At 36.0% G+C, this 27,397-nt stretch overlaps 1 protein-coding gene across 1 annotated transcript in view; it reads right to left on the bottom strand.

Moving 5' to 3' along the window:
• Positions 1 to 4,777: 4,777 nt before the first annotated feature.
• ITGA1 (integrin subunit alpha 1) overlaps positions 4,778 to 27,397 on the bottom strand; it is a 164,431-nt gene continuing 141,811 nt past the window's right edge. Inside the window, exons 22-29 of the mRNA XM_031666153.1 lie at positions 25,970 to 26,059; positions 24,135 to 24,237; positions 20,330 to 20,443; positions 18,145 to 18,246; positions 17,892 to 17,996; positions 12,555 to 12,647; positions 10,186 to 10,302; positions 4,778 to 5,207 (exon numbers count right to left, since the gene is read on the bottom strand). Of these exons, the coding sequence (XP_031522013.1) occupies positions 5,163 to 5,207; positions 10,186 to 10,302; positions 12,555 to 12,647; positions 17,892 to 17,996; positions 18,145 to 18,246; positions 20,330 to 20,443; positions 24,135 to 24,237; positions 25,970 to 26,059 (769 nt within the window). The 3' untranslated portion in view covers positions 4,778 to 5,162. The remainder of the gene's footprint in view (positions 5,208 to 10,185; positions 10,303 to 12,554; positions 12,648 to 17,891; positions 17,997 to 18,144; positions 18,247 to 20,329; positions 20,444 to 24,134; positions 24,238 to 25,969; positions 26,060 to 27,397) is intronic.

Here is a 27,397-nt window from a genome sequence, read left to right as displayed (position 1 = left end):
TGTGCTGCTGAGAAGAAAAGTCAACTGGAAGGCAGAAGGAAGAGAGATCCTACAAATTGGCTCTGGCTCCTACTGCCCAGTCTCATAGCATTGAAATTCTCCAGCCTGTGGGAGGAGGAAAATACTAGGGAGTCTTGTATAAAGTTCTAAATTCATTAGCTACTGGGGAAAGCTTTTGGTATACGTAAAGTAGAGAGAAAAAAAATACTGATCTCAAAGCAAGGAGTCCAAAGTTAGGAGTGATGAGTCACCCTTACATAGTTTTTGGTATGGTTAAAATATCAACGAGAAGCATTCCTGGGTGCCTGATGGAAGGTGCAGATCCTGGGGCATAAGAACGTTGGTGGGTTCAAGGGTTGAGCATAGGCCCTTTATAATGGGAAAAGGATCCATTCTCATTAGTTAGGAACTGGACTTCCTGGGTACCAGCTGCTATAGGGGACAACAGGGCTGGGGCTTAAGAGACTCCAGACGCTACTTCACATTTTCTTCCAGGTTAATGGTTAAAGGCTGTTACTTTGAATTTCTAAATTTAAGATTAAATTTTAACCTGAGGATCAAAGATGCTGATTTGTTCATCAGATTACAATGTTACAGTTTAACCCTATTTTTCTTATTCTCCCTAAGAGTGTTGTACAACAGTGCTTCCACTTAGAAACATCAGCATTTAGCCTTTTGTAATGTGCCTTGGGTTTCCTTTCACTGCAGTTAACAGAATTAACACCTGGTGATGGTTTCAGAAATTCTGTGTGAAAATGGTGTAGAATCAGCAGTCTGATTGGAAGGACTCACCTTGAAACTGTTTGCATTTAAAAGCCTGCTATTTAGAATTAAACTGTACATTTTAGTTATAAATACAGCATCCACGTGAGGATTTTAAGGCCCTTCTTTTCATTTTTTAGATGATTTCCATGGGTGAGGTTGGCGATTGTTGGGTGCATTTGAAGGGCCATTGAAGAGCTAAATCCTGCTAGCTTCCCCAGGCACAGTTGCTGATAGTATCCCATAACAGTTTGTAAATGTCTTAAAGATGTTCCAGCTTGGAAGTATATTCTGCTTTGCCCCTCCTCCATTATACTGTGTGAACCCTTTAGAACACCACTGCAGAACAAAACACTGAAATCCTGTATAAATGATTGAGTCACTGAAGCTGGAACTCGGAGCAAATGCTTTATTAACAGATTTTTCTCTAGTAGTCTTGAAAATCTCCCCTGGGGGAGAAAACTGGCAAAAGGGGGCCTGAGAGTTGTTGGAAGAAATGAAGAGTACATAGGATGCTATTCTGAAAAACTGATTTGTCAGAAGCCACTTTATTTGAACAATAATGTGACTGCACCTGGCACATGAGACAGGCTCTGGGCCTGTTTCTCAATTTGGTGGTGAAAAGCAAGACAGTCAGTTCCCATGGAGTAGATTGTAGCGTGTTGGACAAGGACATTCCCCTGTGTGAAGGCACACTCCATGGAGCCAGCAGGGCCACCATTCACAGTGTGCAAGCTGTGGCCTTGGAGAGAACACGGGCAGGGCTTCCCCAGCCTCTACTATACCCCAGCTTTACTCCATTGATTACAACAATGGCACTTTTTTCTTTTGGTGTAAATATTTCCATTTTCCAATTGAACCTAGACTTTGATTTTACAAAAGGAAAAGAGAACATCCATATATGTAAATATCTACATGTGAGTGTATGTATATATGCTTTTATAGATAAAATTATTATGGCTGCAGAAGCATCAAATTTTGTAAAAGTATCTCTTTACTACAAGCCTCTTTTCAAGCACACTTATGACACAGAAAATATTCAGAGATTAAATTGCCCATGAATCTAGTGCTCAGAGGAAAATAGCTTGACACATTGGACCAATGAAGTTGAAATTTGATCACAGAAGTTAAAAATATTTACAAAGTATCATCTTTTGTAACGTGTCTCACTGGATTCTGGATTCCTTGTGAAAATGAGACAATTTTTTTGTGGCTGCTGTGTAGGTCTGACTTTCACTGTGGATCACCCTTTGTATTTTCCTTCTTTCAACTCCTTCCTTCTCCTGCAAGTTCATAACATTTTATTAATATCAAAAGAAGGTTATAATTTTAGAAATCAAAATTAAAGAATGGGTGTTGTGTAGCATTATGTCTACTGGACTTGATATAATCAGTACTTTTGGCATAATTTAAAATATGAACATACTGTGTGTCATTGGATATTTATATAGACACAACATATTCTCTATCAGTCTCTATCTGTCTATCTGTCTGTCTATCTATCTATCTATCTAATCTATCTATTGTGTAATCTGTCTCAGTGGTGTGCTGAAGTCAGCTCACACTCGTTGGTAAGAGCTGGCAGATACATTTCCAAGAATTTTGTAAGCTGATTAGGGTCACTTTGGTAGTTTGAAAATGAAGAGAGAATATTTAGACCATGGAAATTGGCAAATGATACAAATCAGAGACTTCCTTTCCTTCCTGGACAGTGTGTTGTTAAATAATTTACCAATATACCATTGTAGTTTGGTCAGAAAAGAGAGCGCATACATGGTTCAGTTTGCAATGGGAGCAACAATCAATTATTTAGAATACCAAAGTTAGAGAAAAAGAAAATTTTTGGCAATTTAGCAAATAAGTTTATAAATAGTCTTAAATATCATTTTCTAATTAAATGTTTTAAAAGTAAATGATAGAGTCTAGTATATTTCTTAATCATTAAATATGTTTTATAACATTTGTACAAAGCTATTTTGAAACATCTGTTGACTTTTTTAAATCAAATGCTCTGAGCTTGTTTTTTAAATAATTGCAGAACTATAAGTTAAACCTAAATATTAATAAAAATGAAACTATATGAAAAGCAGATGAATCAAACTTGTCTTGCAAGTATAACTTTTGTGTTTATTTTCTGTAAACTCTGTTTTTTGGTGTTACCGAGCTATTTTTGTATTCAATTTATATGTGTACGTGTGTCTGCACATGCACACACACACACACACAAACAAACCTCAAAAAATTTTAATATTAGAGAAACAGGACTTCTGGTTCATGAAATAATTTACTTAATAGCCAGGAATGACTTATGTTAAAAATTGTGCCAGGCTTGTAAGTATCTCTGATCTGGCCAACAGCTCTTCCTCTCTTTTCTAAAAACTTCAAAATGCCCTCATTTCTATTTTTTACCTTTCAGTTAACAATTTAGTTTAAAAGTGCACACTCATGGTTCAGTAAATGGGCTTTGTCTAGTAGTCACAAATGCTGAGTATGAATTTCAATGTATCTGTTAGCTTTACTACTAAGAACTTGCTGAGATCGGAGCAGGGCTTCTGGGCAGGCTGAGCACTGGGGGTGTGCAACATGGTAACTCTGAATAAGAGACACCCTGAGTTCTACTGCGCAAATAAAGAATAAGTGGAAGGTATGATTTCTGAACCTGGAGATAGTGAAAATGAAGGAAATTCCAAAAGCATGTATTTCTGAATAATGACAGGCTAGCAAGAGGACACCAAACCTCTAAAAAGAAGTATTCTTTCTTCCAGCTACTGATGGCTTTGGCGTCCCATAAGCACATCCTTTTGACTTTCAGGATCTTAGATGCAGATGTGGAGAGTCAAAAGGTAGGCTGACTCTGAATCTTCAGCTAAATTCTTTGAAAATTAGTTTGAAAAAAATAAATTTATAACATTTAATTTCTTTGTGGATTTGCTCCTTTTTGAACAAAGCAGACCCCAGGAGTTTCTGGATAAATACATGTTCTGGTCTTGTTACAGGTTCTGATAAATCAGGTGGAGAAATGGAGTTTTTGCAGAAATGTCAGCAAACTTTACAGCAGTAGTTCACACATGCAGCTACTATACATTCATTCATTGCTATTTTCCTAAGAAATGGAGCAACCTAGGAGCTTATGCTACAGTAGATTCCAATGAACCATAATGACTACTTCAAGAACAAAGAAGCACATACAAAGGTGTGATATCTTTCTGTTGGTTCGAGTTTTCAAACATGAAATTCTTTAAAATACATTTCTGGGATTTTATTTAAATATTGATGCACTGCACTTAAAAAGCAGTGACTTCTTGGTAAAATGTAATACTGAAATGGAATATTGTCTTTTCACAAAAATAAGAAATGTGGTTGGAAATTAAATACCTTTAAAAAAATTAAGAATAAACACAATCTCACAGCTTGGGGGTTTGAATGAACCCTGTACCAAGAAGTGGAGACAACTCCTTCTTTGGGTCACATACTGCAACCCTTAGCATTCAAAAGCTGCTCAGTAAAGATAATTTCAGCATTTCAGTGGCATCTTTCTCTGCTGTCATGTTTCATTCAGAAGCCATTTTAGCATGTCCCCCACATATGGCTTTTCATGACAAATCACTGTGATGCCATACAAAACTGCTTTAAGTGTTTTTTCAGTATAAAAGAGTTTTGCATTTAGAGCTCAATATCAAAATTAAGTATGTTCTGTAAAAGCTTAATTTAACCCATTTAGTATACTTGTTTTTAAATGAGTCTATCCTGATTTTCCATCGTAGATAAAATTTCAGCTCAATTGCAGTACTTTCCAATCACCTTGGGGCGGGGAAGAAACTTTTTAGGTATAGAACCCAACACAAAGATGCTAAATGTATTCTTTGTGACTTAATTTTCAATCCATATTGTATATGGATTCTACCAAGGGAAAATGTTCTCATTTGGATCGGGAGAAATGATCTTTTTCAGGTAATTCTTTTCTTGGCATTTACAAGTGCTGACTGCCATGCTGAACCTGGATATCCAACAGGAATCAAGGGGAAAAGCTTAATTTATATTGTTTTGAAAATAGATGTTTCCATGATCATAACAATCTTCTTATGTATTCCTTAAATATTTTGGATGGTGATTTAATACACAAACATATTTGTACAGGATTTTTAAAAAACACTTTGTAATTTTGCTTACTCAACAAAAATGAGTAATTATGTAAAATATTTTTTATCGTTTTATAAATTATGCCTTTTTGGTATTGTTTTTGGATAATGCATGACCTGTCATTTTCCAAATAATGAATCCCTGATGGATTACATAGTTATATGACTATGTCATGAACTATACATTTCTTGTCACATATTTGAGGCAAACCTGAGGATAGATTATTGAATAATTGTTATTATTTTCTTTTGTAAAATATTTCATTTCTCCATTTTCTTTTTCAGTGGTCTTTTGAAGAATCCAATCTGTTGAGAAAACACAAAACATAACACAATTAACTATTTTAATTTAGGTAATAAATATTAATCCTTTTGGATAGAATTAAATTTAATAATATATTGGCAATGCTGGACACACAACTAATATAATTAAGACATATTTTCTCATTGACCTATTAATATTCAATGTCAAAAAATGACATTTATTAAATTGCTGTTTCTTTTTTTTTTTTTTTTTCTTTTGAGAAAGAGTCTCATTCTGTCGCCAGGATGGAGTGCAGTGGGGTGATCTCTGCCCACTGCAACCTCCGCCTCCTGGATTCAAGTGATTCTCCTGCCTCAGCCTTCTGAGTAGCTGGGACTAAAGGCATGCGCCACCATGTCCAGCTAATTTTTGTATTTTCAGTAGAGACGGGGTTTCACCATGTTGGCCAGGATGGTCTCTGTCTCTTGACCTCGTGATCTGCCCGCCTCGGCCTCCCAAAGTGCTGGGATTACAGGCGTGAGCCGCCTTGCTGGTCCGCTGTATCATTTTTAACATTTTCATTGGTTAAATATATCATGACCCCTAGTAAAATATAGTATACATATTGAACTAATTAAAAGTTTCTGGGAAAATATTTTGGGTGACAAACAAACTGAAATTAGCTAGCATTGTCTCAACTTTGCCGTCATCTTTTTTTTTTTTTTTTCAGGGATGTGGCAGAGAAATTTCCATCAAATGATCGATGACTGTAGGTTGAAGTCATTAGAGATGGTAGAGAATCTGACAGGTATATTATGACTAGAGCGTTAGGGAGATTTCTGAGTTGTCTGTATTAACTTTAAATGCATCAGGATGTCTGCTTATATAGATGTGATATAAAAAGCCTCTTGAAATACACTACGTCATTTGGAAATAAAAAATGAAGTTGTTGGCCATAAGAGAAATTTCACATTGTGGTGAATGGTGAGCCATATTTCAGTACGCTTTGCAATTTGGGGCATCATAAAATGTTCTAAGTGTTGCAATTGTTTCCCATTCTATAGAATAACAAAACTAAGTATAGGGGATAGAAGGGATCTTTACAATTATCTAACCTAAAATGCTTATTTAAAAAAAAAATTAAGGGTCATAGATAAGTGTTTTTTCAAATTTGTACATATTTTTTAAATTTGAGAGAGAGCTATAATAGATCGAGCAAAGGCAAGGAGTTAATTCTTTGAAAGTGTGGTACCTCTATATCATTTTAATCACAAAATTATGGCAAATTATGCCAGGGAACGATGTATTTATAAAATAATTATTAAGCAACTGAGGGCTGAGAGGGGATAAACCCTCAAAAATATGCACTTTTAGGTTAGAAAATTTTTATTCAGGGCTTATGTCTTCTATTATGCCATCATCTAGGTGGTGGTAGATGAAGAAAAGGTGGTAACAGAACAAATACACATGAAAACAATAAGTTTGTCTTCCCCAAATGCCAGCTCTCCTACATGTCTCAGGCTTTTTTATATGAGCCAACTGTTAAAGTTCCAGATTCACAAACCATTAGGCTTCTCAACTGGTGCCTGCATGTCCTGAGTCAAAAATAAACACACAAGGCTTCACAAAAGCAGGTGATGGATTCTAAGACTTTTTCTCCTTTTCGTTCTGCTTTGCTTCTGATCTCTCACAGATCTTTTTGCTTTTTTACAACACTCCTTGGCTTCTACACATTAAATGTTCTATTTTAAAATAACTTCGGTTATCTAAGCATTCCACCCAACCAATTAACATGGGTTTTTAAGAGAAGTTAAGTGACAAAGAGTGGAGATTAGGAGAATATAGTTTATAGCTTCAAGGTGGACTGGGCCAATCCTAGCCCAAATCTGAAACAAACAGTTTGCTTTCAGCCCCAACACTTTCTTTGTAGCGCTGGCTTTCCTTTTTTTCTTCCTGTGTTTATTTCATGATCCCTTGTTCAAAACCCTATGGCAAAGGGTCTGATGAAATGATCTCTGTCAAAAAAGTAGGTGCTTAATGAATATAACATGGAATAATTGCTGAATAAACAAATTCACACTAATGTATAAAAGACTAAAAAGTGGTGAGATACCAGTCCCCATCCACACCGCCCAGAACATGTATATTGAATGAAGAATAAACCTTTAGGATTAATAAATAAATCATCAGTTTAGGAACTTCAGCCATCATTATGACGTCAAGTTAGGAGAGAGGAACGTTCTGAATCTCTCATGGTTCCTCGTGGGCTGAAGTCATTCTACTTTATTGGATATGTTGACCTGGCTGGGCATCTCCCCCAGCGTGTAGTACCATATTTCAGGACAAGTTTCTCCACCTATTTAAACCTACGTCCCCTAAAAGATTCCTCCCATCAATCATGAAGTGTACTAGGCAGCTACTATCACTTTGTCAAGCTTTAATTTTTGTCATGTGTACGACGAAGACAAAGATATAAAGACTGTGTCTTTTGAAACTGAATCTCTGCTCTAAGAGAAATTTTTGGCCTGTCTCTCACACAGAGACTCAGACTTTGGAGTCCAATGGACCTCCAAAGTGGTGGGATTCAGGAGAGGAAGGAAGAAGGGATAGTCCTGAGGTGTCTGATCCAGATCTAGTTAGTATAAAAAAGATGTCTGGGATAAGAGTAGCTCTTCTGAGCCTACTGCAACTGAATTCATGCTTCAGGGAGCTTCCAACTGAACTTTAAAGTAGGGGGAAGTAGGATTAGCCTTCTTGATATAATGGAACTACTGAAAGTCTGAATCCAACTAGGGACCCTCATTCCAAAACCAAAGACAGTATTATGTGTTTCAGAGAGTTCATGACCCTCTTGAACAAAACCCGACTCCTGGAGCTCCAGAGTAAAGAGCTCTGTTCTACAGCCTGCAGCAGTACGACATATTGGAAAAAGAAAGAGCTCTGTAGATCATTCCTTGAATCCACTCATTTACTAGCAAGTAATCGTGGGCGAGTCACTTTACTTCCCTTTGCTTTAATGTCCTCAGGTGTAAAATGTAGTTAAAATATTTGGTCGAAAAGATTGTTGCAAGGACACCAGAGGGAATGGAAGCAAGAGAGAACACGGAGTGATAATAGTCAGTGGTTTTGGCACAGAATTCAGATCCTTACTCTGAATCTCACTATGTGTCTTTGGGAAATACACTTAAATTTTATGTTCCTCATTTACAAGAGGAGGTTCGTAAGACCTCATAAGGTTGATATGAGTATTAAGTGGAAATGCTTAAAGCAGAAGTGTTTAAAACCGTTCCCTGCACATAGTAAGCATTCAGTAAGAGCTAGTTTCTTCCCTTCTGCTTTGGAATCACAGTTCTGATTGCTGGGCCTCCCAGTGAAGTTGTTGAACTATTTCTACTGGGTAAGACAGCCCAGAGTTTGTCAAATGACATTCCTTTGGGCCTACAATAATAATAATAATAACCTAAGAAGCTGTCAGAATGTATCAACACATCATTATCTGGATGAAATAATGCGCTTATTTTTACATTTATGCTTTTTCAGACTACTGACTGAAAAATAAGTAACTGAAATTTCCTATTTGTTTGTCTGAAATAGAGGTACAAGGCCGGAAAGAACCTATTCAAATATCAGCTCTGGTTTTCCTCTTCTCCTGTCAGTGGTGTCCTAAAACCATACAGGTAAGTGCAGTGCTCAGAATAGAAGACTATGCTGAAAAAAATCAACAGTAACACTCTCTATTAGAGGTGCATATAAATGAAGAAACCACTTCCTGTAGTTCAAGTACAACCTTGACACAAATAAGCCAGGCCTTGGGTACCACACAGTGGCAAAGCTAGGTATTACACAGAGAACACTGATCCCTTAGAAGTAGAAGGAAGAGCTAGACATGGATATAGTGGAGAATTTTGTTTGGGGAACTTTGCTGGAGAAAAGCCGTGGATTCTATTTACTGAATTAAATGCCACTGACCTACATCTGGCTTTGTTTGCCGTCTCCTCTAAGACTAAGCCCCTCAAAAGAGGAAGTGAGTCATAGGAGAGTAAGAAAGGATAGGAACGGTTGGTATTTCAGTGGGAGAGAAACTTGCTGTCTAAAACTATTTGATTAAATAATTATGTTGCTCAGGTAATAGAATAATTAATATGTAGCCACAATCTTTATTTTTAACATAAGTTAACTATTTAACAAAATAATAGGTAAAATATAGGGGGATATTATGCTAGAATAAATACCTATTTGATATTTAATTGAAAAAACGTTCAACTTTGTATGGGATGTTATTCTCTATTCAACTTATCCCAAAAGCTGTCATTTCAGTTCTGCTTAATGTGAAAATTATACAGTTTCTAAGAGTTTTAAAAATCATGTCTATTTCAGCCTAAGCAAAATATCTACATAAATATCCAGAGCTACTTGACACAAAATAGGTGGTTACTGACTTTTACCATAGAATTTGAAATAGGAGTCTGTGAAACTTAAAGACCTCCCCTACATCAGCTGATCCCGCACCCTCCACTCAGGCACACAATTTATTACATAAAATGTGCCATGTCTATTTAAACATTAAAGAATTATTTAATGTTTAAGACACATAGAGATGTGTGATAAAAACAAGGCTTATGTTAACCATGAATCTACTGCTTATATATCCTTCAATTGGCATAGGAATTCATTTTTCTTTCTCTATAAAAGACAGTTTTCATTGTTCTCTATTTACAAAATAAATACATACTTATTATAAAATTTTAATTGTTACAGATATATGAAAGTCCCTTATTGTCCTAACTCTAGAAAGATACTTTTGAGATTTTTGAATATTTCTAACCCCAAATAAGTTTTTTTCCTTCGCAAAAATTGGTTCAAGTTGTATGCAGTGTTTGAAATACACATTTTTCTTTTTTCTTTCTCTTAGTCATCATTTCAACATTTGTTTCATTGTTGTGATAATACTATATTGCATAGTCTGAATAGATCATAGCTTATTTCTCCAGTTTGCTCTTGATGGTTGAAGTAGAGAGTCAAAGGAATTTTGGTGTTTACCTTCCACAGTGCTAAAATGAGCAGCATTAACAGCAATAATCCAGCAAAAGCACTCAGCAGGATGACCCATAATGGCACTCTGCCCGGTAGTCCATCTTTGGATATTTGAATAGCAAGCTGAAAATTATTAAACAAGATTGTTAACATGATAAACACCTATTAGAACTCCTGGAATATTGAGTTCTTGCAGGCTACAACTCTCTACCAGTGCATTAATCTCGTTCCTATATACAGAGAAAATATGAAGTTTACATTAGAAAATGCCCTTCATCTAGTCTAAATCTCTAACTATGTCAAATTTATTATTACCAAAAGGTATTTATAATCTTATCCTTCAGAAATTTATACATAAAGAGTTAGATGTCAATGAATTGGAATGCTCAAAGGGAGGAGTGAATTTCTGTTTAACTCAGGGAGAACCGAAGTATTATGTGTGTTAAAAATTAATTAGCAGACTACTGGATTATCACAACAGCATTAATTTAGGTTGGAACGTCACAGTTTGTTGTCATAAAAACCTGAGAAAGCCTCCTTATTTTATTTCTAGCATGCTTCATTTTTTGTTTATAAATTGAAAGTATAATGCATAAATCTCAAGTGTACGGATAAGTGAATATTTGCATATATATTCACTCCCAGTGTGCTCTTCATTATACCACAATGTCTCTTTTACTTGACTTATCACTGAGTCCACATTAAATCAGGTTTTAACTGAAGCAAACCTGTAAAATGGACCGCTTTTAGTGTTCCAGCTACTCAAGCTCTCTCAAGGTGGCACTCAAACCTCAATGAAACCTATCTGCTCTGTGTCCCATCCCTGGGATATTTGAAAAAAGTTAATTTAGGGTAGATATCAATGGCTAGTAATAGTTTGAGCCCTGTACTTGCCTTTAACAGTAACACGTCAATTTCTTTACCCAGAGGGAAGATTAGGAAGAAAAAGAAACCAACAGGGAGAGATCAAATCACTCCAGGTAGGTGACAGAGCTGGCAAGAATGTAGACATATACAGCATCAGACCATTATGACAGTTTCTTAAAACAAAACAAAACAAAACAAAACACAGACAGGGTTTCACTGTTTTGCCCAGGCTGACCTCAAACTCCTGGGCTAAAGTGATCCTTCCATCTCAGTCCCCCGAATAGGCTAGGATGACAGACATGAGCCACTATGCCCAGCAAGGCAGACTTTAAACACATGCAAAACAATTCCCTGAACTTACAGACATGGAAATTGGAATCTAGATAAGATCAGTGACTTTCCTCAGATCACACGATTACAAAATGATCACTTTTAGTAATTTTATCAATATAGATACATTTTTCCTTTAGGATGAATGCAGAACAAATATTTCCAGGGGAATTTTTAACTAATATTTAGGGGAAATAAAACTAATTATAAAATTTTAACACACATATTTAGGAATCAAAATCACTTTCCCAATATAAACCATACTCAAACTTTTTAGGTTTTAGTGATATGTTGGCTATTCTATGTAAGGAACAACTTTGCATTTTGCATTGCTTATGCTAAACGCTCTTTATGACATAAGTAAACATTATATACATATATTTTACTTTTTCTTGAAAAGTGTATACTTATCAGAAGTCATTGATATTGGAATAATTTGAAATAAGCAATTTGAAAAGAACATCTGAAAGTTAGGGAGCTTCCAAATTGAATTTTATGATTCACATGGTGCTGTTTATCCACATGGGACATTTAAAGTCTCCCATGAGAAGGGGGGAGATCATGCTGAAGTGCCTGCATGTGTAACAAGTACTTATTTTATTTTATTTTTTTAGAGATGGGGTCTTACTCTTCACCTTTGCTTATTAAACTCAAACCTTTCTATTTTTACTAAGGACTCAAGTCCGAATTTGTATTAGGAAATACCATCTCATTTTTGTTTCAAATTTCTCAATGAAATTTGAAAGAAAACTTTAAAAAAGTACATGTTTTCCTGTACAGTATAAAGGCATTTTTTATAAAGAAGTTGTTTTTTGAGGCTGCTCTTCAGATGTCAGCTGCATTTTATAATGTCAGCTTTTAAGGAGGAAAATTACAACTGCATCATTTGTTATCAAAGTGAAAGTAAAAACATCCATTCACCATGATAGTTATAAGTGATAAAGTCAAAAATGGCATGTGAATTGTAAATATCATGATTTTCCCAGTTTCTTACAAGGAAGAATAAGACTAAAATCACACTTGAAGCTAATGAAGTATAATTTGAAGCAAATAGTGTCTGTCACTTACTGAGAGCAATACCAGTCACTGCTTAAGGGACTATCAACAATTATAAAACATTATGTCACAAAATTCAGAGTGAAATGCATAATGTTTTCAAAACTCATTGTTGCACTTACCTCTCTTTTTTGATTGCTGCTACTTAAAACCAGTGATGTATTTTCACTCTGAAGTTCTCCCCTTATAGTAAGATTTAAGCTGGAAAAATATGACTGAAAAGCAAATAGGATTTGTTCTTAATATATTATGCTAATCAAAATGACAGCTAGTCATGTTTGAGTGGGACATTTATAAAAGCTAAGATTTTTCTGAGAGATTAAAAATTCCAATTTTGTTAACTTCCAAATGGAACTAGTAGTATCAAATAATAACTGCGCAGTCATCCTCCCTCGTTTGCCACTGAAAATCCTTACTTAGATCCTGGTTATGGAATGAAAAATTTTTTAAAAAATATTTTCTATTGATTTATCATTAGAAAAAACAAATCTCAAACTGCCTACCTTTAATGTAGCAAGACATGAAACAGCTACATTCTGGTGATGAAGTTTATCTAGGCACTTATTTAGGATTAAAAATGAAATTGATGATCTGGGGGGACAAGATGGCTAACTAGACACAGACATCTCTCCCACTAAGAGATCCCAAATTATCAAGTAGACAATATAATTTAGGCAGATCTGATCTCTAGGGAGAAAACACTGAGAGTGTGTGGAGAGGCAACACAGATGCCAAGGCTGAAGATGGAGAAGCTGGGAACCCTGCGTAGGGTACCTGAATGCTTGGGCTACTTCCTGGCTCCAAATGGCTCCTGGAGAAGGGGTGAGGGAGGGGACTGAGGGACAGCTCACTCTCACCACAGACATCTGGGATCTAAGCTACAGGGTACCCAACATCTCCAATGGATGTGTGAGCTGGCAGGTGGATTTTCCCAGGGAGTAGGTAGAGACAGGGCTTCAGCTAGTGTGCAGCCCAGGAGCTTTTGTGAGCAGAGCACAGACATAGGTGCTCATCTCCTCGGACTCCCCATCTCCTTCAGGGAGGCTCTAGCCCCCAGTGATCACAAGCCAGGAGAGAGCAGGCTTTCCCCATGGGGCTAGGGCATGTCTGTTCTCCAGCCTCTCCCGTCTGCCAGACCCTCCTAGAGTCCCTGCCTAACTGCCCCACAGGAGCATGTACACAGCGCAGTCTCTGCTGCCCAGTATGGGTGCTGCGCCCCACCTGAGTACTTTCCCTGTGACCTGGGAGCACTTCGGATCCTCCACAGCAACCAGAGCCTGACTCTGAGCTGTGGGGTGTCCTGGAGACCCAGAGATGGTATGTCCAGCTCAGAAGTACCAAGCTGAGATCTATGGCTGGCACTCAAGGGGGGAGCAGCCCCCATCTCAGACCACTGAGACAGGTAACACACATGGATTTGTGGGCCAGTGTGGGCCAGCACTGGGACAGGGCATGACTCCCTCCACAGGGCTGGTTCGGAAAAGGTGTCACCTATCTCCCTGTCATGGCCTCTGCCCGAGGGAGCCTGTGGCCCAGAACACCTAACAAAAGAAGCATGGGTACAGTGCCAGTGATCGGAGGAGGCCTCTCCCACCCAATGCAGAGCATACCTGCAAAAATGAGCAAATACATGAGTGGCAAGACTAAGAGCCTATCTACTGCCCATTACCCTTTAGTGCCCTCTACTGGATCACTGCTCAAACAACAACATCAAAAATCACTTTGCTAATAAACACTCTTGTGAGCATTCACCCACAAATAAAGATCCTGTACAGAGCCTTGGTCCTCTGAAAGCATCCAAAAAACAAACCCAAATGACCACACTCAACTTACACCACAGTTAAAGAACATCAGTCCCCCAATGACAGCATCAAAATCTCATATATCAATACGAACCCTGAATGTAAAAGGGTTGAACACCCCCTTAAAATACATAGAGTAGAAAGGTGGATAGAAAGACAAGGCCCAACTGCATGCTGTCTTCAACTCATCTCACAAGTAACAACACTCACAGGCTCAAAAGAAGCGGATGGAGAACAATGTACCATGCAAATGGAAAACAAAAATAGGTAAATTCCTGGAAACATGCAACCTCCCAAGATTGAAGCAGAAAGGACACGAAAATCTGAACAGACCAATAACAATTTCTGAAATTGAGTCAGTAATTAAAAAACGTATTAACCAAGAAAAGCCCTGGACCAGATAAAGTCACAGCTGAATTCTAACAGAGGTACAAAGAAAAGCTGGTACCAAATTGAAACTATTCCAAAAAATTGGAGAGGAGGGGCTCCTCCCAAACTCATTCTATGAAGCCAGCATCCTCTTGATACCAAAATCTAGCAGATACAAAAACATAAAAAGAAAACATCAGGCTAATATCCCCGATGAACAGAGACACATTTTTAACAAAATACCGGCAAACTGAATCCAGCAGCGCATCAAAAAGTTAACACATCATGATCAAGTAGACTTTTTTCCTGGGATGTAAGGCTAGTTTGACACATGAAAATCAATAAATGTGATTCACCCCATAAACAGGATTAAATGCACAAACCATATGATCATCTCAATAGATGCAGAAAAAGCTTCTGATAAAATCCAACACCCCTTCATGATAAAAACTTTCAACAGAGCTGGTAGGTGGATTTTCCCAGGGAGTAGGTAGAGACAGGCATCAAAGGAACATAATTCCAAATAATAAGAGTCATCTGTAACTATTCCTAGACAATATCATACTGATATTGCTGACAATATCATTCCAGCTTTTGCTGGAACCATTACCCTGGGGAACTGGAATAAGATAAGGATGCCCACTCTTGCCAGTCTTATTCAACCTAGTACTCTAAGTCCTAGTCAGAGCAGTAAGGCAAGATAAAGAAATAAAGACATCAGAATAGGAATAGAAGAAGTCAAGCTATCTTTTTTCACTTGTAATATGATCCTATACCTAGAAAACCCTTAAGACTCTGCCAAAAAACTCCTAGAATTCATAAATGACTTTAGTAAAGTTTCAGAATATAAAATAAGTGTACAAAAATTAGTAGAATTTCTATACACCAATAATGTTCAAGCTGAGAGTCAAATAAAGAACAACTCCATTTACAGAAGCTACAAAAAAGCCCTGAAATATCCAGGAATACAACTAACCAAGGAGGTGAAAGATCTCTAAAAGGCGACCTACAAAACACTGCTGAAAGAAATCAGAGATGAGACAAATAAAAGAAAAAACTTTGCATTTAATACCATTAAATGGCTATACTGCCCAAAACAATTTATAGATTTAACATTATTGCTCTCAAAGTATCACAGACTTAGAAAACAATATTCTATAATTCATATGGATCTAAAAAAAGAGCTCAAGTAGCCAAAGCAATCCTAAGTAAAAAGAACAAAGCCAGACCCATCACACTGCCTGACTTCGAACCCTACTATAAGGCTACGGTAATCCAAACAGTGTGATACTGGTACAGGAGAGTCACATGAGCCAGTGGAACAGAACAGAGAATTCAGAAATAAAGCCACATACCTACAACCATCTGATCTTTGATAAAGCCAACAAAAGCAAGCAATGGGGAAAGGACTACCTAGTCAATAAATGGTGTTGGGATAACTGGCTAGCCATATGCAGAAGAATGAAACTGGACCCCTAACTTTCCCCATATACAAAAACTAACCAAGATAAATTAAATATTTAAATATAAGACCTTAAACTATAAAAATATTATAAGAAAACCTAGGAAATACCCTCCCTGACATTGGTCTTGGCAAATAATTTTTGGCTAAGTCTCTAAAAGCAATTGCAACAAAAACAAAAATGGATAAGTGGGATATAATTAAACTAAAGAGCTTCTGCACAACAAAATACACTATCAATAGAGTAAACAGAAAACCTACAGAATGGGAGAAAATATTTACAAACTATGCATCTGACAAAGGTCTAATATCCAGAATAAGAAACTTGAACAAATCAGCAAGCAAAGAACAAATAACCACATTAAATAATGGGCAAAGGACATGAATAGACTCCTCAAAAGATGACACATGGGTGGCCAACAAACATATGAAAAAACCCTCATTATCACTAATCATTAGAGAAATGCAAATCAAAGTCAAAATGAGGTACCATCTCATTCCAATCAGAATGGCTATTATTAAGAAGTCAAAAAATAACAGAAAATAGTGAGGCAGTGGAGAAAAGGAAAAGCTTATACACTGTTGGTAGGGATGTAAATTAGTTCAGCCAGTGGAAAGCAGTTTGGAGATTTCTCAAACAACTTAAAATAGGACTACCATTCAACCCAGCAATCCCATTACTGGGTGTATATACCCCAAAGAAACTGTTTACCAAAAAGACACAGGCAGTCATCCTTCATTGCAGTGCTATTCACAACAGCAAAGACATGGAATCAACATAAGTGCCCATCAACAGTGGCCTGGATAAAGAAAATATGTACATATACACCATGGAGCACTGCACAGCCATAAAAAAGAACAAAATCATGTCCTTTGCAGCAGCATACATGCAGATGGAGGCCATAATCCTAAGCAAATTCCACAGGAGCAGAAAACCAAATACCACATGTTCTTACATATAAGTGAGAGTTAGGCCTTGGGTACTCATGGATATAAAGATGGGAACAGTAGATACTGTGGACTACTTGAGGGAGCTGACAAACTACCTACTGGGTATTATATCCACTACTTGAGCGATGGAATCTGTACCCTAAACCTCAATATCCTATAAATATATCCATGTAACAAACCCATGCATGTATATTCCCTGTATCTAAAATTAAAGTCGAAATTTAAAAAGTGAAATTGCCAATATTAACAGTTAATGACATAAAAATAGCAACTTACTATGATCAAATTCAAAAATGGCAATGTCATATGTTCAACTAAATACTTCTTGAGAAACAAATAATACAAAAAAAAAAAATAAAAAGTTTTAAAGTAGCTTACTGTCAGACAGATTTGGCTTTATAAGGGGTTAAAAATGTCTTCATATATACCTGTATATTATAAAATTACATATATAATAAAAGTCTGATAAAACACAGTAAGTCTATGGTATGTGTTAGCTCTTTCCCTTGTTCCTGGGGTCAAAGGTTGCCACTTTATTATACTCTGCACATTAATTGAGTTCCAAATTATTAAGATAAGTGCAAGCTTTGGTACTGGAAAGGTATTTATGTCTTAAGGTACAAAGAAAATGGATAGGAGAGATTGAAAAAAGTGTGTCTCTCCAGAAGGGACCTTGGTAATATCTTAGTTCTTAACGGACAGGGAAGATGAGGCACACATAGCTGATTAAGTAGAGCTGGGGCTTGGTCACATCCTCTTAGACTTCCAGTCTCACATTCTTTCCAACAGCAGCATAGTGCCTTGCATATTCTAAGTGGTAAATGAATATGTATTGATATTATTCAATCAGTGCATAGAACAATGTAGTTACTTACTTTTATAAAAGTTGGTTTCCACAAGATAAGTGAAACATTCACTTGGCTCATGTCAGAAGGAGTGAGATTACACGTGATGGTAGCAAATTTACATGGATTGCAGTCCTGTTTAAATGTCCAGAGATACATATCAGTATTCTTGCCATTTTATCAAATATACTATATTTAAATACTTCAGATGGTTTTTCTAGATTGATATCAATTTTATTCATTTGGAAAGCAAAAGGTAAAAATAGCACTTGTCTTAATTTACCAGAATTGTGCCTTGTTTGAGATGGTCAGTTGATGTAGTCATTTTCTTTCCAGAGTCTATACTGAAAGGATCCTCAAAGATATGGGGTCTGCAGTTTGCATTCTAGAAATGAAAATATTACATTTATTAGACAATGCCAGATATCAGAGGAAAAAATGACTTGCAGCAGTAGTGTGAAGAATCTGTGAATGACAGCCATTGCCATATATTAAAGATCCATCTTTGTAAGTGTGCTATATGGAAAAGGTTGTTGTGCACCAGCCATACATACATATATATCCACCCCAAGATAATATGTATTGTTACCATGCTACTCTTGAATTGTAATGGACACTAGTGAGGTTGTTATGGAAAAGAAAGAATGCTAATAGAAGTTACTATTACATGATTAATACATTCATTAATTTATTACTTTAATCAAAGATAAGCTTATGAATTCTATACTACAGAGAGAGAAAAATATTTAAAATTCTACTGATAAAAACAAAAACAATTGCCAGACATGGTGGCTCACATCTGTAATCCTAGCACTTTGGGAGGCTGAGGCGGGTGGATCACCTGAGGTCAGGAGTTTGAGACCAGCCTGGCCAACATTGTGAGACCCACCATCTCTGCTAAAACACAAAAATTAGTTGGGTGTGGTGGTGAGCACCTGTAGTCCCAGCTACTTGGGAGGCTGAGGCAGGAGAATCATTTGGACATGGGAGGCGGAGGTTGCAGTGAGCTAAGATCGTGCCACTGCACTCCAGGCTGGGTGACAGAGAGAGACTGTCTCAGAAAAAAAAAAAAAAAGAAGGAAACAAAAACAACAAAAATACTTGTTCAATATTATGGCTCATGAAACAATTGAAAAGAGAGGGACCTTCATCTGTACTTACGTATTCATCCAATAATACTTTTGATTCCCTACACACCAAGGATAAGACACTCAGTCTACACAGGAGGAAGACGTAAGCAGACAACCCGATAGATGTTAACATATTATGTTTAAATCCTATGTTTATAAGACAGCTGGTTCTAGACTTAAACCTTTTGCTTCCCCAGTACTCTCAACCCTTGATAAAAGTTAATAAGATTAAAGTTTCCTAAGCAGTATGAAAAGTACAATTTTTTTTTTTTCTCTTCTGGATTTTCACAAACCTGCCTTTTTGGATTAGAGGGAAATTCCAGAGGCTTATTTTTTCTTTGCCCTTAGGAAAACATTTAAGTGGTCACAAGCCAGTTAGCACTGTTGCTATTTCTTGATGTCTGAGAATACTTTTAAAAATGCCTGAAAAGACAGATTTTCAAATTCTGAAATCATGCACACATTAATTCAATACTTACGGTGATTTTTTTGTTTTAGACACTAAACCATAATGAACTATCATATAGTCTCATTCAATGCTAAAAATATAAAGGGGGTGCAATATTGCTATTATTTGGGATGTGAGTAAATACAATTATACTATTTTGTTTGCAGCTGTGCATGCTTAGGCACAATTAAGAAGCCACTTTATAGAGTTGTTTGATTACCACAAACCAAGGAAAAGGGTAACAAACATTTCATAACAATGGATTATCTAAAATCTGCTCTAGTGGATTGAACAGTGGTCCCCAAAGATATAGCTAAATCCTCCTAGAACTAGTAAATGTGACTTTACTTGGAAATAGGGTCTTTGCAGATATAATTATATTAAGGATCTCCAGATGAGATCACTGGATTTAGGGTGGACCCTAAATCTAATGACGAGTGTGCAGAAACCCAAAGAGAGAAGGAGAACACACAGAAACACAGAGAAGGCCATGTGAAGACAGAGGCAGAGATAGGAGTTATGCTGCCGCAAGCCAAGGAATGCCTAGGGTTGCCAGCTGTCACCAGAAGCTAAGAAAACAGCGTGAAAAAGAGTCTCTCTTGAGCCTTCAGAGGGAATTGACACTGTCAACACCTTGATTTTGGACTTCTGGACTCCAGAACTGTGAAAGGATAAATTTGTGTTGTGTTAAGTCACTTGATTTGTGATAATTTGTTACAGCAGCCCTAGGGAATAATACATCTATTAGTATTTGCTTTTAATTATCTCAATACCTGTCCATGTTACTTCGGTAAAACTCTTTATTACAAGTATCATGCCAAACAAAAGGCTTAAACATAAAGTGGAAAAGATAACAGTAATGACATAATTTCAAGGCACACATGACTTACATCAGAAGATGACAATCCAGTTGGGTACAGCACAGGATAACCATTTGATGTCATGTTGGGGAATGAAATTGACAGCTTAAGTTCTGGCATTGGAAAAGATCCACTTTTTCTAATCTACAAGAAAAAAATGGAAATGTAATCTTTCTTCCTCTTTTAATAGAATTCTTTCTGTCTTATTTGGACTTTGTTTTCTAGCTGATGAAGTAAGTTGTGTAATATTTTGAATCCCCAAACGAATGTAGATCCTTTATGGTGCTGTACAGAGAATTGGCATAATTCAGCTAGCAAGAAAATACGGACACTTAACAATCAGTAGCTGTATATATCAGCTATAATCATATTGTTCCTCCATCCCCCATTCTCTTAATAGACCTGGGATTAATAGAAAAACAGAATTGGAAGTTTTTATCTGTTATTATGTTCTTGCCATGCTCATTTTTTTTTTTAACATACCAGTCTTTTTGAAACTGGAAAGAAAGGAGGACCATGGAACAATTTAGATTTTTGGTTGCCTTTACCCAGTTTGACATAATTCCCTAAACCCATAAATCATCTCTAATACTGGCTAGATGGGATGTGCCACTACTATACAGGCAAACCAGACTCCCATCTGCTTCCCTTCACAATTCTACCCCCAGCTAGGGCTACTGTGCCACTGGCTGTTGATAATCTGGTTTTATGAGAGTCAGATTAATTGTCTCCATTCGTTTTTATCCACTAACCCAAAATTTCCACTTAGCATCATGTTCTGCTACCAGTAGTGAGTATAGCTCAGAGGAAAATGTGGGCAGGATGAAGTTCAACAGGAAATTGAACTCACTATCCAGAGGTCTTTGCCTGCTTAGAAGGTGCAACTGAACTGGGACAACCAGGTGCAGTGGTCCCCTTCCCACTGCTGAAGCATAATCTGCAGGCCCGAAGCTTACGGCATCCCTGTGCAGCATCTTTACCTGGGTAGGGAACTCCTTGATCTACATAGATAGATGCAAGGAAAGCCAGTGATCTACCCAACTGAGCCTTCCAGACTGATAGTTCCTCAGATCTGAAGCAATTTCCTGGGTTGGTAAAGATTAAATACATCCTTTAGTCCTGGAATTCCGGGGGTTTCTGACTAGCTGCGCCTGGACCTTTAAACAGGCTCCCTAACTCTTATCTTCCTGATTTCCAGTCACATTCTGTTTCCTGATAGTCAGTCAGAAATCCTGTGTTCTGTAATTACCATTTTTTTTTTGATTAAAATATGTTCCTTGTAGAAACATTGGAAAATACTGAAAATAAACAGAAAATAAAAGTTTCCTATACTTCAACTACCTTGGTAACATTTTAGTGTATGTTACCTGTCTTTACTATTTACATATATGCATATTTATAAAATTTGTATCACAATAAAATACAAAGTTTCGTACCCTGTCTGTAAAATGTATTATGCTATAGCATTTTCCTTTAAATGTATAAGTTTATTGAGAATATGACTGTTCATAACAACCACAATATCAATATTGTTGACTATGTGCCACACACTGTGCTCATCTTCTTATACGCATTATTGCCTTTAACCCTGTTAACAACTCCAGGAAGCAGATCCTCTTATTATCTTTGTTTTTTCTATGAGGTAAGAAGGTTGGAATGAAAATTAAGAACTTTCTAAGATCACAAAGCTAGTAAAGAGCAGCATTATGGTCTCTTACACCAAAATGTGCCTTCTAAAATATTACATAAAGTAGTTGGTGGGACTGTAAACTAGTTCAACCATTGTGGAAAACAGTGTGGCAATTCCTCAAGGATCTAGATCATGTGACCCAGCCATCCCATTACTGGATATATACCCAAAGGATTAGAAGTCATGCTGCTATAAAGACACATGCACACGTATGTTTATTGTGGCACTATTCACAATAGCAAGGACTTGGAATCAACCCAAATGTCCATCAGTGACAGACTGGATTAAGAAAATGTGGCACATATACACCATGGAATACTATGCAGCCATAAAAAAGGATGAGTTCATGTCCTTTGTAGGGACTTGGATGCAGTTGGAAACCATCATTCTCAGCAAACTATCGCAAGAACAGAAAACCAAACACCACATGTTCTCACTGATAGGTGGGAATTGAACAATGAGATCACTTGGACACAGGAAGGGGAACATCACACACCGGGGCCTATTGTGGGGAGGGGGAAGGGGGAGGGATAGCATTAGGAGATATACCTAATGTAAATGACGAGTTAATGGGTGCAGCACACCAATATGGCACATGTATACATATGTAATAAACCTGCACCTTGTGCACATGTACCCTAGGACTTAAAGTATAATGAAAAAAAAAAGAAAAAAAAATTACATAAAGTCTCTCCATTGAATATATGATAATCTCTTCACTAAATATATGATAATTTATTTAAGTAATTTCATTGTGTTAAGTGTTTAGATTGTGCCCATATAATTAGTTTTTAAACTATTATAAATAACATTGTTAAGAACATTCCTGAAATCTTTGTTTCTATCACCAAAAATTTCCTAGGGAAAATTTCTAGCAGTAAACTTACTGAGTTTCATCTTAAAAAAAGTTCTTTTTAAAAAACTCCGTTATTCCAATTCTAGAATTTACTTCAGCAAAATAATCAGAGATACACACAAAGTTTTGTGATCAGGAATATTCCTAGCAATGTAATTCATATCAACACTTTAATAACAGAGAGCACCTATTTCAAATCTGGACCCTAATAAGTTACAATATATAAAGATCTACAACAAAATCTTTTTGTTTTCTTTCTTTTTTTGCTGAATTTTCTAGTTCAGGGAAAGTGAATGGGGCTGGAGAAATCTGATAGCCTGAATTCCAAAAATCTATCCTAGAATCCAGTAGAGTGATTGGCATTTATGCTAATTTCCAGGGTATATCTTGTCGTAGGAATTCTAGCAAAGAGTACAAATTTTAAAAAATGAAATTCATCTTGGGAGTATGTGTTTATTTATATTTTGTGAGATAACTTTTTTTGGGGGTTGGCAATTCCCAAAGGGATTGAGGCTATTTTCATTTATAATTTTGTTGCATTATCTCATATTTTTAAATACATATTTAATCCATTATTTGAATTGTGTTCTCTTTTTTCCTTGAGTAATTTTAACTTGAGTCTGTGTCAGTAACTAGCCATTACCTAAAATAAAATTCCATGATTGTTTGCCATAGTGGTTAGGAAGAGTTTGTTATGAAGGATTTAAAAGGAAAAATAAATGTAATAGAAAGCATCACTTAAGGAGGTGGTAGTACCAACATGAGTGATTGATAGTACAATGCACGTGAAAGGCAACAATAAGGAGAACATGATACATATTTATTTGTTGTGTAAAAAAATTTGCCAAGACAATTGTGATAACAAATTTCTGATATAGTCATAATTAATGAAAACGTACTTTTTTCAGTCAAACTGGAAAAATAATGCAAGTAAAGTCTACAGGTTTATTGGTAGCATCTATCTAGTTCCATAGTTTATATGTTTTTCTAGAAAGCCATTCTAATGGTATGTCATTTTGAGGAAATTAGAGACTTAGATCTCTAAATTGATTTGAAAATATAATTATCACAAATTTAAACATTCAGTGGAATTACAAAGAAAAACATAAATGGAAAATTATAATTATATATAATATGCTTATATTTATATTTATGAAATTATAAAGAAAATATGCTGGAATATAGAGACTAAACATTGAAGGAACATGTTTTTATGCATCTGTTAATACTTTAATTTATATATTTACAAATAACTCCATTAGAATATTATTTTAGAGGTAATTTCTTACCAGGTAGAAGATATTAATTTCATTTCCAATGTCCTCCGTAGAATTAATAACTTCAGGGACTGTCTCATTGGCAGCAATTGAAATGTGGTATTCACTTGCAGAGCTTAAAAGAATTAATTAGAAGAAGAAAAATAAAACATAATAAAGTTTAACTTTTATTTGGCCTCATTATTTTCTTTCTCCATATCATGTAATTCCACAAAAATATTTGTAGGGATTTCAAATCACAGGGGAATTCATTTACCTTGAAAGCTAAAATTAAATCTTTGAGGAGAGTGAAAAGGATTATATAATTTAGTTCAATAGTCACTGATGCTTATTTGTCCCCAAAATGCTAGAATATGAGTTTTAAAAGTTAAAATTTCATTGTTAACAAGTGAAAAATTTCCGTAAATTCACTAATATCATTTATACCTACTGAAAAATGAAGTTAAAATGTAATGCTGAATTATAAACAGATTTAAAATTTTTGCCATTTCATAATTTAAAGTCCTATATTTACTGCTAAACTTAAAAGTTCAATCTTCACACAGTCACCATCTTCTTTGGATGAACTTGGTAGAGTAAAATAGCATGTTTTTAAGCAGCACTTCAGTCAAGGGAAGACAAAAATATTTTTAAGCGTTTGCCAAAATTTGATTTTAAGTAAATGGAAACTCTTGGGGAAAAGTCAGTGCACCAATAGAAGTGCATACAGAAAAATAGAAAACAGTCAACAGAATTTAAAGGCTGAGAAATATTAGCACAATCTATATGTATATCCTATAATCATGCCATTTTTGTAGTCTCCAGTTAGTACAGAGAGAGTGCCATAGATAATAAATTAAGCCAGAAGAAAGATATTGAATGTTCCCAATGCAAAAAAAGATAAATGTTTGAGACGATGCATGTTCTAATTACCCTATTTAATTGCTATATATTACGTGCATCACAACATCTCCAAGCACCTTATAAGTATGTACAATTATTATGTGTCAATTTAAAATAGTTTTCAAATTAAAAGAAAAAAAAAAAAACATGTGAAATGGTTTAAACTAACACTTCCTGAATATATAACCTTGGGTAAATTAGCCTCTCTGAACCTCAAATTCTTCAACTGGAAAATGGAGATAGTAGTTGTATTTGAACCATAGCATTATCATGAGGATCAGATAAGACAGAACACAAAGGCTCAATAAATGTTAGCCACCATTATTAAAAAATTAATAAAATGATAAGACTTTTAGAATAAACCAACTTGCCAATGATTCTTATACTTTATATATACATTGCACATGTTTATTTAGCAAAAACTTGGAGTTCTGCTTAAGCAGGGAAAATTATAGAGAGAAAGTTTGTTAACGTGGTTTGTGTTTGGATAGATAAGAAGTTCTTAAGAGAAAGAATGGTTTATGAATGGTGGAAGAAATAAACAGTTCTTATCAATGAGAAATGCTTTAATCTTGTGTGTCCAGATTGAGAAGACTGATCAGCTTCCACAGGATGAGAACAATGACCAAGAAATATGCTGGTGGCCTCTAAGAAAATACTGTGTTTTGTGTAGGATTTTTGGGTCTTCAACTTGCATTCAGGAGTTAATGCTGGACAGCGAATGCAATCTGGAATCACTAACACCTAACATTTTGGGTTATGCATTAGGATGCATGAGAATTACCTGGAAGGCTTGTTTAACCCCGTCCTCCGAGTTTCTGATTTGGTAGGTTTCAGGTGGGGCCAGAGAATTTGCCTAACAAGTTTCCAGGAGATGCTGATGCCCTTGGCCAACCAGGGACCACACTTTCAGAACCACTGGGTTAATAGAAAGGCATCAACATAAAAATGCAGTTTTCTCTTACCTGTAAAACTGTAGTCCAACTTCATATTTTACCGGGATAGAAATGTTTACTACATTATCAGAAAGGGTTTCAGGAGGTTCTTCACTGTCGCTAGAAAATACACAGCACATTCAGACAAACCATTAAAATCTTGACTATTTAGAGATATTTCTAAGTGTTTGAAAGAGAAGCTTGTCCTGGCAACTAAATAAAAGCATCTAAGAGTATAATTTTTAATTATTTTTTAAATTGGGGTGAAGAAGGAGATCAGAAATGATTGGTATGGTTGAAAGTTCCCAAGTTGATTCTGATGTGCAACTAGAGTTGACAATCACACTGACTTACGTTTTTCAAAATTTTATGACTATAATGATGAGAATCCCTGGGTTTAATTGTTAAAATACAGAGATAACTGGGCTTCCCTTAGAAATGTGGATGTAGTGGATTCAACTTGGGGCCCAGGAATTTCTGTTTTTAACCACATATCTACCCCCAGGTGATTCTTATTTATCACAGATGAGGACTTAGCAAAGATAAGTGATTAGGGTCACACAGCTGAGAGTAAATCTAAAATCTTTTGTTTTCTTCTTTAATAGTCTTTCTATACTAAGTACTTGATGATCATATTATTTGTTAAGCACTGATTTATTCCTTTGATTTTGGTTATCACTTTAATTATATATTATGTAAACACATGTATATATGTGTATACACACATATACATACTTCCTCATATTAGAAAGCACATACAAATGATACAATGAGTAATGAACACTGGCTCCGGGGCCAGAGAATGGGATTGTTCTTGGACACTGATACATGTTGGTCAAATTACTTGTCTGTCTTTGCCTTGGTTTCTTCATCTATAAAATGGGATATTAAATGAGTAATAAATGATGATTAAATGAGTAATAAGTATAAAGTGCTTAAGACTGTGCCTAGGACATAGGAAATCTTCAGTGTTAGCTTTCATTATGACTATCACACATACCCCTCCACCAACTGACCAAGCACCTAACATATTGTCTCACAGAATGGGCATAAGAGTACTTTTTAATCACTCTGGTTATTCCCAAATATGTAAAGTGGCTCAGAAGCAGCAGGACAGAGAAAGCTAGCATGCTGCCTTGGATTATAGGTATTTGTGTGACCCAGCTCTTAGCGTGAATGGTCCCCTTTTCTCTCACCCATTCCACACAGAGCCTTCCTAAATCAGTCTCCATAAGCAGCAGCTCTGTACAGATGACTTTACCTCTCAGAAACTTTACTGGCTTTTCACGGTCTGTTCAATTCAGAAATAATACCTTGACTGACATTCAGTGCCTAGCGTAATATGATAGAATGCACACTTCCTGCTTATTTTCATTGCTACTTTATGTATTCTTTATGTTTCAGCTAAAATTGATAATCTTTTTAATTAAGCTGTATATTTTGCCTGAAATGCTCCAC

Source organism: Papio anubis, chromosome 5 (genome assembly GCF_008728515.1).
Source record: "Papio anubis isolate 15944 chromosome 5, Panubis1.0, whole genome shotgun sequence".
NCBI lineage: Eukaryota > Metazoa > Chordata > Mammalia > Primates > Cercopithecidae > Papio > Papio anubis.
Note: the sequence above shows the minus strand (reverse complement) of the source record. Positions and strands in the feature narration are given on the sequence as shown.